The 16628-nt window shown below is 40.8% G+C and overlaps 1 protein-coding gene across 3 annotated transcripts; it reads right to left on the bottom strand.

Moving 5' to 3' along the window:
• Positions 1–743: 743 nt before the first annotated feature.
• On the bottom strand, positions 744–16204 carry ccdc71 (coiled-coil domain containing 71). Of its 3 annotated transcripts, none has more exons than XM_076095836.1 (2): positions 16080–16204; positions 744–4488 (listed from the first exon to the last, which is right to left on the bottom strand). In XM_076095836.1, the coding sequence occupies exon 2, from the start codon at positions 4476–4478 to the stop codon at positions 3405–3407; it is 1074 nt and encodes a 357-aa protein (XP_075951951.1). In that variant the 5' UTR covers positions 4479–4488; positions 16080–16204; the 3' UTR covers positions 744–3404. The 3 variants fall into 3 exon arrangements, with proteins under 3 accessions (XP_075951951.1, XP_075951952.1, XP_075951953.1); XM_076095837.1 differs by having other exon boundaries at positions 744–4491; positions 16080–16172; XM_076095838.1 differs by lacking the exon at positions 16080–16204 and adding an exon at positions 15808–15825 and having other exon boundaries at positions 744–4491.
• Positions 16205–16628: the final 424 nt, after the last annotated feature.

The raw sequence follows: 16628 nt of genomic DNA, 5'->3' as shown, positions 1-16628 counted from the left end.
GTCATCTGTTTTAGGTTAAAGATGTTTCGAGTGCTTCCTTTCAGTTAGAATCGGAAGTCGGCGCTGGTAATGAAATCACACCCGAGTTGATTGTGTTCCAGAACAACAAGTTGGACAACTTATTGGGGGGTCATTGTTAGCAATAACAATTGATAACGCTTTATGCTAGTATTTAACGAGACACAAATATGAAAGAAGTGCTAATAGACATATTACTACAACTTTTTTACTGTTGATGCGTGTAGTAGCCATCTTGGATTTTGAGGTCGGGGTTCGTCCACCTTTCCCAGTCGGAAATCCGAGCTAAGATGGCGTTCCAGTTGAAATCCCGACCTCCCAGTTCAAATGGAACAGAGCGTTATGGGGAAGCGTCAAATTTACTCGTCAGGCATACACAGTACTGCAGAAAATATTGTGGTACTGCGACAGATTGCATGTAGCATTTAATCTTGTTGATTTGGACCCACGGTTTTCAAATCTTTTGTCAGTCGGTCTTTGATCTATTCGAGAGGCAACGTACAATTCAATTTTCCATTAAACGAAAGTCACAAAACTGTTTGTGCATTCTGTTAATTATAGTTCTTAGAAAGAAGTCGGAATTGGCAAAGAAACTTGTGTAATTTATATATAAATACTTCTCAATAACGCATGACTTTTTGCTTCGTGATTCAGGGGTCTAAGAACATTACCAATATGATCAAACAATGTAATGAAACTGAACTTTCTCAAAATTAGAGAACAACTATTTTCAGATCAGTTTTATTGAACAAAAAGAGTTTTCAAAGATCATGTAGGAAATACAATATTATACAAGTGTGGCACAAACAAGACTAACAGATAGAAGATCTAGAAAAGGGAATTGTCAGTGGGCATGAACATGACCGCGTACAGACAGACCGCAGGGGGGGGGGGGGGGGCGCAAGGAAACAAAGACTCTTCCAGAACGTAAAATTCACAGGAACAGAGAATTTACAGAGAAATCTGTAAAGCCAAACAAACATTGATGTGGCCTCAGTTGAAACAGGGGAACAGATTGCTTATTCCCGACTAATGCATGGACTTTGAACCAGAAAGCATAGATTTCCACTTTAAATTTGGTTAGTTGTTTCTACCAAGTGGTCCGTACCAGCTTCAACAGCATTTAAACATGACAGAGAATTCTGTTTTATTTTTTTATCTCTTTTTTTGTAGTTTTTGAAACAAGGGTCGTCATTTACTGATCCGATGGTCATTTTATTTCTGTTTTACATTTGACTGAAATATTTGGTGGTTGAAGTATCCAATATGCTTGATACTTGTTTTTTTCTTTTTCTTGGAAAAAGAATAGAAATGAAATTGGACAACAAAAAACAACTTAAAAGGTCGCCTTACTGTCTTTTTCCAGAGCTTTCATTCACATTGAATGGTCTTGAGATCAGTAAACTCTCCATCACAAGCTAGTACGTGGACTAAGTGATTTCTGTGGTCAAACCAAAGGTTTGTCTCGTGCAATGTGGTCAAACATCGCAAACAAAACTTTTAGGGGAAATCACAGGAGTTCCTCACAGATGATAGCATGAAAATGGATTCAGGTAGCTCCTCACAGTAGAAACTCTTTGGAAAGAACACACGGCAGTTTAGCATGCTCATCCCAACCTGCAAAGGGCAACAGTGCTATCAGTCCCACAGAAAATAACTCAGTTGAAGTCCCGGCTCCTCAATGCTCTAATCTGAACTAGAAAAGCAGAAAAATTACGACATTCTTGTCATTTAATTCAGCACCAACGTTGCAAAGTTAGCACCTGTTACAAAAACCAGTGTGGTCTCAATGTAAGTCAAACCAAATTTTTGATGTTATTTCACATATTTTCTACGTGATGCAGGAAAATAATATTAATGACGTACGTTCAGGAAACGGGCGACAATGTTCAGGAAACGGGCGACAATGACGCACTGTCACACTCTCAAAGTGCAATTCCTGCCAAAGACTCAACAGAGCACAGACGAGTTCTGATGGGAGATTAAACTTTCTGATGCTGCAGTTTCAGGAAACAAAACAGTCCTGCTGCTCAAGTTAACAAATTTCACCACAAATATTTAAATCAGCCAAACAAATGCCTTACATCAAGTCTCCAAATGGCAGTTGGTTGCTTGTGAAGTACAGAAATGTATTGGAATAAAGTAAATCTTGACTAAACCGACAGCTGAGGGTTGTTTTTGTATCCGGTGTAAAACTCCTTAAACTTATGGTGGTGGACCAGGGCCACGTCATTGAATGGAGGAATTTTAAGGCAAAAAGCCGTAATTCGGAAAGTAAACACTGAAATTAGTCGGAAGTTTGTAAAGAAAGGATTCAGAGATCGAGTTTAATAATGAGAAAATTTAAGCCTGAAGACAGAATTCTGTTATCTCATAATTCTCAATGTTTTCCCAGAATTAATAATTAAAGATGAATTCCTCCAAGTCCCCTTCCCTGCAGTTCATTGATTCATGTTCATGTTACTGTGAGACATCAAATCCCCCAACAGTTGAAAATACTCCATAAGTCTTTTGTTTCCTTGTGTGGATAAACTAAACCAAAGGAACACTTTGTGAAGGACAAACAAATCATCCAGATATTAATCTATCTCTGTATGGGCCACGGGTTTGATTCCCTGCTGCACTCGCTCCGAGAGCCTTCCCAATTTCCAGTGGAAACACAACAAAAATACAAAAAAAGGAAGACAAACTAAACACTCTTTTATCCCTCCTTTTGTTTAGTTCATTTGTTTTGCTGGGACCAACCAACCACCACGTCCGCTCGTCTGAAGGCTTTGGACACCTGCCTTGCTCATCCACCACTTCATCTGTGCAATGGGATTTTCTCCTTCTTCCCAGTGGAAAATGGGGCGCTGCAGACTGACAGCACTGTTTGTAAGCCCTACAAGTAAAAGATACTTTTCAACAAAACAGCGGGATACTTCAAATGAGTTATAAATACTCTTTTAAACAACTGTGAGCACCCAGTGCCTTGTTGAAGGGCAGGAAATTCACCTTTAACCTAACAGTCACAGTGGATGCTGCGTCCTAAACTACATCCACAATATCGGCTAGCAGGCTGGCAAGCAGAATGATGGTTGGTTGAAGTATTGTATAGTGTAAACTAAAGTAGACCGTGAAAATGTACCAGCATTCGGCCGATAGTCTTTTCCCAGCCTGCTGAGAAAAGCTTCACCTGACTTCAAATGCTTTTCAATCCCGAGTGCCCCTGTCAGGAACCAGAACTTCCACAGACAGACTCTGACTTCTCTACCGCCAACACACAGCAGAGATCACAAAAACCATGTAAGACGTCTGCTATGAACACTGGGGCTCAGCCAGGAACAGTCTAATGGATGTAAAACAATAACATCTGCTCAATGAAACAATGGTTGTGGGGTGTATTGTCACTTATTCTGGTATCTGAAGTTTCTCAGCACATAATTGAGAGGGTGAATCTGAATCACTGGAGACAGGTTGGCCTGTAGGATCTTTTGCGCTTTTCTGCGAGCCTCGGCCACAGAGCGAGAGTCATCCACTTTTACAACTTTCCACCTATGACTGTTTTTGTCCTTCCAGCCGTTTCTCTGCCGGGTGGGGATGTTTAGTTCCTTGGGGCCCCGACCATCTCGGTGGACACCGTTGCTCCTCCAGCCATTGCTGGTGAGCTCTGTGCGAGTCTCTGGGAACGCCCGTCCATTTGCGTAGAAGACCGGTGCAGAATCTCCGATGAGGGCGCCGTCCAATCGAATGGGGCAGGAGAGGCTCTTCTGGCTGTACAAGGCCACAGCTTTGGTGGGCGCCCCACCACCATTGTGAGAAGGCTGCAAAGGTATTCCTGAAAGCGTTGGAGGGTGTTGTTGCTGTGAAAAGGCAACAGAGGGTGCCTCAGAGGATGAGTCCCAGGAAGTGTGGATCTGGAGTCTGGCCGTATGGAAGCCAGATAGGCCCTCAATGTTAGTCAGTCTGAGGCACGGCCGCACTTCCAGCGCCTGCGACATCTCTACAGTCCGACTGGGTGTCCTGCTGCAGATGATGGCCCGACGGTCCACCAGCAGCTCCGGAGGGCGGATCCCTTGAATCTTGGGGTTACTCTTCTCAGAGGCGTTCCAGGACGGGTGCACCTCTCTCTTCTTGACCGGGGGCTTCCTTCCCCTCCTCTTGGCGGTGGGTCTGACGTTCCTGCTCTGTGGCTTCAGCATGTCAGCGGTCAGCGGTTGGTTCGTGCAGGAGCGGTAGCCGTACACATCTTTGCTGCGCAGCACGGTGGGCGTGTGGCCCTCCTCTCCCAACTCCTTCAAGAAGGTGACCAGCTCCTCACTGCTCGAGAGGTCGCGGGACATCGGGCTGAGGATCTTCAGAGCATCCAGGAGGACGTTCTGCCCCGCTGACGAGATCCGAGACCAGGAGTGAACTGCCCGGTCTTCATTGGCAAATGCCAAAGGTCGGCAAACCACTGGACCTCGCGCCGCCTCAGCCATGTTTCTAGTCCTGCTGGGAATACAGAAAGCATTTGGTTAAACTGAATCACAGAAATGGTAGAAGAACCTTTTTTGTTATTTTGCAACCATATATTGTTGCAACTCCTTTTGGTCTCCATTCTTTCAAAAGAAGAGGAATTTACTTCTCATTACCTCCAAATGCATGTTAAAAAAAGATGTATATCGTTCGGAATTTTCATGCCTTTATTGGATAGCGACAACGGAGGAAGAAAAAGAGATGGACGCCTTAACCTCTAGGCCCGGGACTATTTTTTAAAAATAAATGCGAAGGCAGACACCTGAAAGAATGCCCGTATTCACTTGCATATTTATGACACTTCATTGCCTCTTCATTCAGACAAACATCTCAATGTTTGTTTTATTTTTTTCTTTCGTCTGTGCAGTAAGTACAGCAGTACGTGTTCCTCCTCAGACGCCATGTTTGTTTACTGCGGGCTTCTCTTGCATTTGCGTTCGCATACTTCCGTGGACCATGTTTCTGTCCTTATGGAAGTTTCTCCATGATGGACATCAGAGATACTGCCGTCACTGGAAGAAGTGAGATCCAAGACGATTTGTTTTAATTACATATGATGTGCATTTTCAATTTTTACGGCAGTGTGACTCTGATCTGAACGGCCGATAGATTGAGGTAAATTGTGTCAATCAGGCAACAAAAAACAATCATAAAACCGTATGTTTTTCCCATCTGTTCAGAGAGCATTATCTGTTCATATCCTAACAATGTATGGTTCAACTCTAGTCTTTCCTAAACATTTCTCTACCATCATCATCTGCTTCTGGGTGCTCAGACCGTCTGACCCCAGAAGCTGAAGTGGATCTGCAGCAGAGTTCACTGCGACATGTTGTTAAGTCACCTGAATATAAAATGTTAACATGAACATGCACTGTTACAGCTGTGAACACACAGGCTGGGGATTTTTTAATTGCTAGATCAATGCTTGGGGGAGAAGCTAGTTTACTGTCAGCAGCAGTGTAATCAGACACCTCACATAGCCAGACCAGCAGAAAGCAGAGAATATAAAGAAACACTGAAGCTCCATGATCTGCTGGGAGAACGACCCCAGCTGGCTCGTTAAAACTGCGACCTCCTCTCAGTTCAGCACCAGTTTTACACCTTTATACCCTCAATCTAAACAAGCTTCGTTAGCCAACATGGCAACCAGGACCTTTGAGACAGTAGAAACAACGCCCTGGGATCCTCTTCCAGCAGAAAAAAACAAGACAAAAACTTGACATGGTAGCCTCGAGGGAGGGAAACCGCCTAATATTATATCGTTTTTTTTATTCACTTCACCACCACCACCAAAAAAAGGTCAAAGGAATCAGCAATTTCAGAAACAAAGTATGGAAGGAAATATAATAATAAATGTTTGATTGCGGCAATGGCTAGCCCTCAACCGATCATTCTCACTGTCTATTTTTACTGAGAACCGTGGGCGTCGCCCAGAAAAATAGGGGCATTTAATAGAAGTGATATAATTCCTACTTTGACTGGTATATTTGTGGTAGATCACGGATGATGCACATTTATTTCTGAGGTGACAACAACATTACATTCAAGCCCTTGCCAAACGAGTTCACACAATGCTGATTAAGCCTAATGATAGCCATAGCACGACTAGCTATGCTAACAGAGGGTCACAACTCTATTGAGCCACTTTAGCCCTCAGTAGAAGCAACTTCATGAAGTTCTTTATTATTAGTATTCTAACTATTAGAGACAACATTAATCAACTCCTGCCCTCAACCGGTACTGATTCATCCTCAAACATAGGAACCTTAAAATCAGCTGTCAAACCTGATAGAATGTTTTACTCCCATTGATCTTCACCAATTGACTTAAACAATGTCTCTATCCAAGCCATCTACCTTTCTCTTAGAACGCACCCAGACAAGGCATCTTACAGAAGTCTTCCCCTTAGTTAGCACTTATATACTTCAATCTGTCTTTACTAACAGGCCATGTACCACAGTCCTAAAAAGTAGCTGTAATTAAACCTCTTCTTTAAAAAAAAAAACAGCCCCTTCCTCTCCAGGGTCCTTGAGAAAGCAGTCGCGAATCAGTATCATATTACGGAGACTGGAACAGTTAATTAGCATTGAAGGAACCAACCGCACTAAACTGGTTTCAGTCCTATTTATCAGATTGATCCCCGTTTGTACACGTGAAAGACGTCTGTGCTTCAATGTTATGCAGATGACACCCAGTTATATCTGTTGATCAGGCCAGACAAAACTAATACATTTGCTTAACTCCAAGCATATCTTAAGGACATAAAAAACCTGGATGACCTGCAACTTTCTAATGTTAAACTCAAACAAAACTGAAGTTATTGTACTTGGCCTTGAATGCTCCAGATTGAAAAGGAAATTTGGCGTTCTAAGGAACGAAAGAGCTCTCCTGGGGGAGATGTGGCGAGCTCAACTGCAGACATACCTCATGAGCAAGTCGACAGTGTTCACTTTTTCAAATTCAGAGTCAAATAATACTATTTTAAGTACTCTCATTGCTAGCAGGGGGAGGCAAAGTTCCACAATCTAGCTTTAACATGCAAATAATAGCACTGGATATACACCCATAGCAATTTTCTTTTTGTCGATTCTGAAGTTTAACCTGCCGATTTCTGTTGATTTCAGTCTAAGAACTATAATTGACAAGGCTGCAGACAATTTTCTTTCACCACTGTCCCCAAAAACTATTTCAACTGTCTCAAAGTGTAAACTGTGAAAAAGGTTATCCTCTTACTTTGTAATTGTCAGCTACAGTGGTTATTTGCATTTTAATTATGTATTATAAGCTGCTTAGAGCTAGCATTATAGTTATACAGGTCACGATTCTCTCTCAAATTTGTCTTTATATTGCTGTGAAAACACCTTCAAACAACTATATTTATTAAAGTTTCTTGTCAAAAAGACATTTTCAATACTGAATAGAGCCTAAACGCATCATAATGCAAGTCAATGCAACCTCCGTTAACATTACTGGTTCAGGGCTAAACACAAGCTTTTCCCGCCATTTTTGCCCCATTAAGAATGTCTGAATATCATAAAAACACCATTAGTATTTTCTTTGGTCCGGGGTGATGCTTGCGCCGTCTGATCAACAGTTCAAGACACAAAGACGTTCAATCAACTATCAAATAAGACAAAGAAATGTAACACATTCTTACAACTGAGAAGCAAGTACCAGAGAATGTTGAGCAACAGGGTGACACGTTCCTTCATTAGTTTCAATACAAACACTGTAGTTTAGAAAATAGTCCCAACAAATGCACTGTGTCCTCCTGTTTGAGTAGCATTCCTAAAAACTGCAGCACCCCGCTGTTTAAGGAAATTACTTGGTTGTTGTTTTTTAAGAAAAAGAAAAAGAACATTTTTTTAATAGATCTACGTCTTCAGTAGGAACCAATAGTAATTGGGCTGAGTGCCATAGACAGAGAGAGAAATTTAGTTTAATAGGTCTATTTATCAGGGACCTGTAGAAAAAGAGTTACAATCACATACAAAGAGATAGTCAATTTTCATTCTGCAATCTCTGGGCAAGCCAGGAAGGATTTGTTGACATAAAGAAAAATATAGAACGACCTCAGACCGGCCCTTTAAGAGTTATTTTTGTGAGTCGACAACCTGTACTGGGGCACCCATCTCAGCCATGCTTGTTGCTATTTTTGTCACCATTTCTTTGGTCACAATTTTTCACGGATATAGCTAGGTAGCTTATCCCACCTCCAAACCAACCAGGGTAACGGCCGTCAACACCAACCCTATTTGAATCAGTGATTTAGACGTCCAGAACCAGGGTTCTGATAAATAAAAAGTCAAGAAGTCATCAGTTCATCTTCTGGGGACCATGAACTTTAGCACAAAATTTGAGGCTGCATGATACTAGCCCATTTATAGCTTGACCTGGCAGACGTAGGATGACCTTATTATCACTTTGAGAAAGAAAGTCGGAATTAGCAAGTTTATTATTAACAGAATCGGTCAAGAACATTTTCATTGGTGCATCTTCAGTTTTCAGACTGAAAAAATTAAGCTAGATTCACATCAGTCTTATTTTCAAACTGCCAATTTATTTTGCTGAGAAAACGTGTTATATTAAGAAAAGGTATGTGGTTAAAGACCATTAAGCTATTAATAACTTTATACACCTGTAAAGAAACCAAGACAAACCTACACTAGTGAACCTGGATATGCTAATTAGCCGCCTGGTCAACAAGACAAAGTCTGCAGCTACATGATCACAGCATCAGTCTGCTGGCTGTTGGATAATTTGCAACCTCACACATGATCTAATATTACAACCCATGCTCTGTTTAACTTTCATAAAAACTGAAGACAAGGAATGAGATAGTAGCTCATCAGGTAACAACCTGCTCCGTGTCCACCCCCCACAAAAATAAATATGGGTAATTAATTTGTTCATTTTGCAGTTTAAACAGCGCAGCCTGCAGGAGCAGAGCAGGCCAAGAAGATCTCTGGCGACTGTGCATTTGAACATCAGGCCCATTAATCAGAGGCAGCAACACACTAAGTGTCCACACTGCTGCCAGACAGACAGACTGACAGAAGGACAGAGTTCCCATCCCCCACCTGGTATCAGTAGGGTCCTAGGATTTCTGCGATACAGAAAAACATGGACTGAATTGCAGGGGGGGGGAATGGAATCAACTGTTAAATCTAGAAAATGGCAGAAATTGCCAAAATGTGGATGCAATTTATAAAAATCAATACCAGACGATGTTACAATGTCCTCTACCATTCAGTGCTGACAGCTATGGCTGTATCGAATAGTCTGAATCTTTGAAGCCTAGTTCATAATCTTGACAATCAAATTCTATTTGAATGCGACGCAGCTTCTTCTTTTTGCATATATATTCATCATGGTTAGGGCATGTTTCTGCTCAGTTGCAGATAAAGATTCGGCTACACTAATATTATTAGTAGGTTTAGGGTATTATACTATTGAATTTGATTCCCAGGTTGACCCATCGAATCGAGATACAACCCGCTGGCCGGCCGGGTTTGGGTAAGCGGTCGGGTGGGCGACAAAGCAGCATTCTGAGTTAGTTTTCAATTACTTACAGAAACACTGCATGCAATAGTCCACCTTGTCTTCACCTCTCTACCTCACTCTCAAACACGCACAGACACAATGTCATAAAATATGACGACAGACATTCAAAGCTTTAAAAAAAAAAGAAAGATATTCATTACAGCCCAACTGACTGCGCATTCATCACTAAACGATGGCCAGGATGCACTTTATTTCTTCGACTACGTGGAAATCCAAACCACAGATGATGAACAAAAGCATTAAAAGGAACAGTGTGTACGATTTAGTGGCACTTATGGGTTTGTTGCAGATATCAACCAACTAAATACCCCTCAGCTCACCCCTCCCTTTCTAAGCGTGTTGGGGAACTGCGGTGGCCTTTAGGATTTTAGTATAACAATTCCTTTTTTCAAAACATATATAGAATTTTGAAAACAAATAAAATCAGAACAGGATTAGAATTTGTATTTAAAATATATAAAAATATAGTTTTCAGAGCAGCAACAGTTGCGTTTACAACAGCAAAGTCACTAATATCTCACTGGGAACAAATATAAATAAAATATAACGGAGAGCACAGACATCCCTCAGTATTCCTTTTGTGATCATGGCTGCTTTGTTTCAGCCACATAGAAGTTCTTTAAAAAAAATGCTGTTGGCCGATCGTGCGTGCTGTGTAAACATTGCGTTTGGTGACGGGGCAGCTCTGCAGGTGTGCTGGGCTGGATACGACATTATGTACAAATATAATACAAATGAGCTGCAACTGCATTTTGTTATGCAACCCTGTGTTGCATAATGACAATAAATTACTGTTGAATCCTTGAAAAGGGCTGTTGAAAGTCAAGGCCTCGCTTCAATAGAATAAAGCGCATGGGAGGGATTGACCGAGAAAGAAAACTTTGAGGCACTAGATAAGATACCGTTATATTGTGGGAAACAACTCCAAACATGGTTAAAGGAAAGGCTAGTAACATAACAGTGTATAGAACGGAGCAAACTGTTCTGAGCTGAGCACTGAAAGAAAATAACTTCTGTTGTATCTTTGTAAAACTAGACAAATGTAATTTTTGACACATCCAGTCATTGATTTGTTGAATGCACTCAGTAATTGTATGGGACCATAGTCACCTTATGATATCTTTATTTAAATCTGTTTGTTGTCTGCATAATAATGGGAAGAAAATTTGGGATATGTTGAACAGAAGAGGCCCAAAAATGGAACCTTGGGAAACACAATTGTTCAGAGCCAAGAAGGTATTAAACTGTTGGAAAAACAGCATTTTCAACGATTTCAATGAAAAATGTGCCAAATGTAAAGATATTCACTCAAGGCCTTCATGAAATATTGCGTTCACGAGAATGGGATGGACTTGAGGTGACAAAGTGACCTTGACCTTTAACCATCAAATTCTAAATCAGTTTATCCTGATTGCAAGTGGACGTTTCTGTCCAATTTGAAGAAATTCCCTCCAGGTGTTCCTGAGATATCAACCTGAAAACATTTGCCACGGCTGTCGCCAGCGTGCAGGCTTACAAATGTAGAGAATATCATTTTGTGTTATGTGGTTAAATGTAATTTATGTTGCTGTTGGTTTTTGCTGCTAGTCCGCTACATTAGGGGCATTCCTCGCTGGTACAAGCTGGAGACCGTTTTAAGACTGCAGTGAAAATTTTGTTTATTAAAGACGAAAGCAAACAAATTTGGATTGAAGCAGAATATTTCATTGAATAAAAAAAAAAAAACGCCCCCCTGACGATTGGCTCAACAATCGTTTCTCTAAAAACTGTTGGCTGAGACCCAAAAGATGGTCGGTGAGGAAGAGAAAGCCTGAATTAATTTAAAGATTTGTGCGAACAGAGATATTCATCCCAAAGAAAACACATGAATAATCTCAAAGAGTAACATCATCCACCACAACCTTTTAGTCCGATGTTGAGACCCTTTGAGATGACAAAGTCCTCAGTGTGGCCCTTATTATGTCACATGCTGATTCAGTCCATAGTTATCCAGACTACAACAGTTCTTTAGTGCTGCCATCAACTTTTCTCTAGGCGGCCGAATACCTTCTCTCCTCATTGGGAACAATCGAAAGACGCCGCTGGCAAAACAAAAACAAAACACTATGTGGACACAGGCCCCAAGATTGCAGCTTGACATGAGGAATTCAACTGAGGAGCAACATATTGGAAAGAGGCAAACTTCCCCGTAAGGCATCTGCTTGCATGGCATTGTTAAACAAAATGGCGACTTCACTCCCTGCCGTACGCACTCAAGCTTTATTCATAAAACTGCTGTTGGGAGGGGTTGACTCAATAAGAATTGGTGCATTTTTATCTTGTAATGGCAAAGTTTTAGTTAAAAACATAAAACCAAGATTGTGCTAGATAATTAATTGAGTAATGATTTGAACTGTCTGGTAAGATCAGAAAATTTCACTGCAAACAAAAAATGACTGGCGGATTGGACAAGTGGTAAAAAAGAAGTAGACAATCGTTTTTAAATTGTTAGGCATAGCACGACATGGCATCAAACTGAACGAGGAATAATTCAATAACTGTAATGATGGCAGAGAACTCGAACACAGAGAGTGGGACATTGTGTCCTAACAGCGAGCAATGTTGTAAACAAACAACATACCGATCTGCTGTGAAATCAAGATCAGTCTGGAGACGTAACAATTTAAAAGATGGGTGAGTAGTACTTGCTAACTTCTTTTAAAGCAGAAAATACTCATTTTACATAGTGATATTTAGTGAAAATTAAATCTCCCTTCGATCTCCCTCTAGCCAGCAGCCACCATGTTTATGTTATTGTTGAGAAGTGATGAGGCAACTTATAGATAACTCGACTTCATAAATCAGCCGTCACTCGTCAATGGCGGCGCATTCAAGGAAACAAATCAACCAACAAACGTTCAGATCAAAGCTTTAGCTTTTTTCAGTGGTTTTGGGCGATGTTTGTCATTTTAGTTTGCTAATTTAATCGCCACAATTTTTCTCAAAACTGAGCATAATTTTCAAGTGTTCATTCCTGTTGATCGGATCGAGTACAATTTCACAGCGACCAAAATACCAGTTTAAAGTGTGGTAATCAAAGACAATCAACCTCGACACTAGTCGCAAAGCGTAATTACAGGATAAAACACAGCTTAACAAAACTGGCAAAGTGATGCGTTTGCTGGATTGTAGGGACAAAGAAACTAAAATGTCACAACAGTTTAGTTGCTCAGTTCAAATAAACTTGTCGGTTCTCTCTGGTGGACAAACTATGTAATGGAGACACTTTCTAATGTCATCAAATATTTTCTGCAACAATGAGAGAGAAAGGCAGCGGATACTCTCCAATTCTACAGAAAATAGGAAGATGCAAACAATATTGTCTGTCTGTTCTACTTCATATCACAGCAGTTTCAAGACTACAATTTTGGCCACACAATGTAAAATACTACTACAATCGTATTAAAACAAGCTCACAACAGTTTATGACGGATCTTTTGATAGCAGTCATGATAGAAATTCAGACCATGGAACTGCTCAAACTGACAGACGGCCAACGTCAAATTTCTGACAAGCCGGAAATCTATCCGATAGTCTGAGAGCCTGATCGTTGATCGTAACGGCATCATGACTCGTGACCCTCTCAAACTGTTTGTCGAATGACAACCGACAAAGATTAATTTTGACCCAATTCTAAAATTAGCCAGGGGCAACCACTTCAGGGCGAAAATCTGGCTTAAATGCCAGTAAATAGCATGGTTGACGAGATTTGACCTCAAAGTATTCCCGAGTGACTTCGTCAGTTAGATGCGCACACGTATCAGGGGTAGAAAATAAACCGCAATGACGGCTTATGAGGAGATCATCATTAAAAGTTGCCTTTAATAAGTAATAATAATAAAAAGTAATAAGTGGAAATATTCATTATCTCAAAACTGACCCAGCCGGTAAGTTCAAAGTGAAGAGTTAATCGTTATTATTTAGTAATCTGGTCTTTAAATAAAATGTATAATGTAGTGTCTCATAAAACGTCATAGCCTAGTGTGTCATTAAAAATAAGTAATAAAAAGTGTGTAGTATAGTATGTCATAAAAAAGTCATGATATAGTATGTCATAAAAGAAATGTAATAAAAGTTGTTTTGGTGGCTTAAACTGTACAACATAAAAGTAATTGGTGCAGATATTCATTTTCAAGACTGAACCAACCCAGTTAGATCTTACTATCTATTTATACCAGAGCAAAGTACTGGAAGGTGGTGGATCGTCTTTCAGAGAGGAAGAAATGCTGGGTTTTAATATAAACCTATAAAGTCTGTTAGAATTATCTTTGCTACTAGCTGCTGCTTCTCACTGGAGTACGCACCATGTTAGCTAGCCAGAAGAGCTGCAATAATTTGGCCTTAAAAACAGTCTCTGACAAGTTACTTAATTTTCTTAATACAAGAATCAATTTGCGGTTTCGCCGTTCAGGTGTACAAACTCACAACAGTTTGATTTTATGCCAAGCGGCATTTGTCATTATGACATGTTGAGGCAAAATAAAAAAGCAGTCGACATTAGCAGACTGTTCCAACAGCACCATGGCGCTAAATTCAGTGTGTATTGACCTTAAGATTAAATTGCTGATTCTGGGGGAGTGGTGCCACCATCTGATTTAATTGAACGAGGGTTAGCCCCAAAGTTAACGTCAACCTCAACCCAGGTAAGGTGGGCTGACCTTTAAAGTGGACCAGCTATTCTCATTTTAGTGACAAGCTCCTCCTCCGAGTTTTGGTGGAGCTGCTGCTGAGTCACGTTTGACATCTAGAGGTCAAATTCTGAATCACGGTCTGGTCCAGATTACTATCAAGTCGGTGTGATTATCCTGGATTGTTTGTTGACAAGAAGCCTGTCTACAGGCCCTATCAGACCAAAAAGTAGCATGGCAAAATGTATCCTTGCATCTTTGAGAAATAGGCTGCATTAAGATGCTTGGTGACCTACGTTGGAGAACAACTATAGCTCGGGACGTAACAAAACATTGACATACTATTCATACTACGTGTGACATAAAATTGACCTAATCCGCTGGATAAAATAATTACAAAATGATGGCAAGGGACGAAAAGGTACAGCTAAAGAGTAAAAACACAGCTCACATAATACACTGTAGAAAAAATATTCAACACTAAAATATTTAATTATTTTAATTTGCTTTTCCAATAATACTAGAACATTAAACTGAGTTGAAGAGGTAATGTTGATTTTCATTATAATGAACAATTTGTATTCACGGAAGCTAGCCAGCCATTTAGCTAGCTAGCTAACACCGTGATCAATGTGTAGACGTATTGCTTGATTTTACTTGAATGTAAACAGTCTGCTGGTAATGGCATACTTAATCGTTAACTTAGTAGGCAGTATAAAATATAAAGATAGAGTATTTAGTATGCAGTACGTTAGTCTGTGATTTCAAATACAGCCATGGTGTCCCATGAACTGTAAGGCTTGTTCGTAAAAACTGACATGTTGGTCAACCGGGAACATACAAGCTCTACTCAGTTAACAATAGGCAACTGGACAAGGTTTAGGTATCGGACGTATTCTGGTTTCCATCTGACAATAATTTAGTATTTTATTGCCTTAAAGTGATCTTGTAAACTGGCTACTTGTGAAACAATCCGGGCGTATACGTTGTCTCAATTCCAGTCTCACATCTCAAGTTGCTAGTTGGACTGTTAGCAACGTGTAGCGTACGGAAAATGAAGTCTTGGTCGAGATGTCCTCTGGCTACGCTGAAATATAGCCCCTTGCCTTCAGAGGCGTATCAGAAAGCCGATGAGTCACATTGCTTTTTACTGTCGGGATTGTACATAATTTCATTGCGTAAACAGGTGTTGACCTCCTAGCTAGCTTGTAAGCTATTCGACCGCTAACCATGATAACTCACTAACTTTGTTACTTCCTCATAGGTTAGCGATTATTACAGGTCAACACAACTAACAAAAACAAACACACTTATGTCTTAACTGACAAGAACAAAGAAACATATAATGTGTCACTACTTTTAGATCAAAAACGCTAAAAACAAAACAAACCAGTTTAGCCAATGAGCGTTAAGCTAGAAAAACGTGCGCAAAGCTACGTGGTTCCGTAGCTCTCGAGCGCCCCCACCTTCACGAACTGGCAATAAGACTCAGTTTATTTTTCCTGAAACACGAACTGTAGTCAGATTTACTCAAGTAGCCGCCGTTGAGAAGCTCACTTACAACTTTCAGTGGTTTGATGAAAGACGTCGCCATTTTTTTCACACGGACTTGTGAACTGCCGACAAGCTGAGCTCGCCAAAACACTCTCCCAGCAATCTGTCCTCTGTCTGGGCAGCTATAGTTGTAGAGGCTCCCTAAAGCCCTTCCGGCCGACCAGGCCCTCCCCTTCGCTCCGAAACATTATCGGATGTATTTGATGAGTCGGAACCGTGAAGGTTACCGATGTGAATGAAAGTGCTACAGCAGGGGGAAAAGAAAAAAGGCGGTATTACCTTTTAACGGCGCTGTTTCGGCATCCTCCACCGCTGCGCCGACGCTCCACACAGTAAAATGGCTGCAACAACAGCGGTGTGGATGACAGACCAGGGAGAGAGAGGCGGAGGCAGCCGGGGAGAGAGGAGAGGAGGGCGGGCTCTGTTCTCCGAGGGGGTGGGGGTGGGGAACGAGCGCAAGTGACTGAAAAATATTATTGTGTTAAAAAATAATAATAAATCATGTCTGAAACAAAATCCACAACAACAACAAAAATACAAGACAACAAAAACATGTTTTATTTCATATCACAATAATTATTTTAAAAAGTAAAAAACTGAGTCCCCCCTCAACCGTGAAGCCTAAGTAAATTGTGACGTCAAGACGGGGGCGTGGCTTATGCCGTGTCTGTGACTAAAACTCTTTGCAACCAACCATCCCAGTGACCTATCGGTGGCGAAATAAAGGCTAGCTAAGTACTGTATAGTACTGTAAGTACAATTTTATACTTCTACCACACTACCAAGTTTTTGTCGGCAAGTATTTAATTCAAACAACATTTATTTGAC

This window comes from Anarhichas minor, unplaced genomic scaffold (genome assembly GCF_050575085.1).
Source record: "Anarhichas minor isolate MPS153535 unplaced genomic scaffold, ASM5057508v1 ptg000021l, whole genome shotgun sequence".
Classification (NCBI taxonomy): domain Eukaryota; kingdom Metazoa; phylum Chordata; class Actinopteri; order Perciformes; family Anarhichadidae; genus Anarhichas; species Anarhichas minor.
This window is presented reverse-complemented; position numbering and strand designations above follow the sequence as displayed.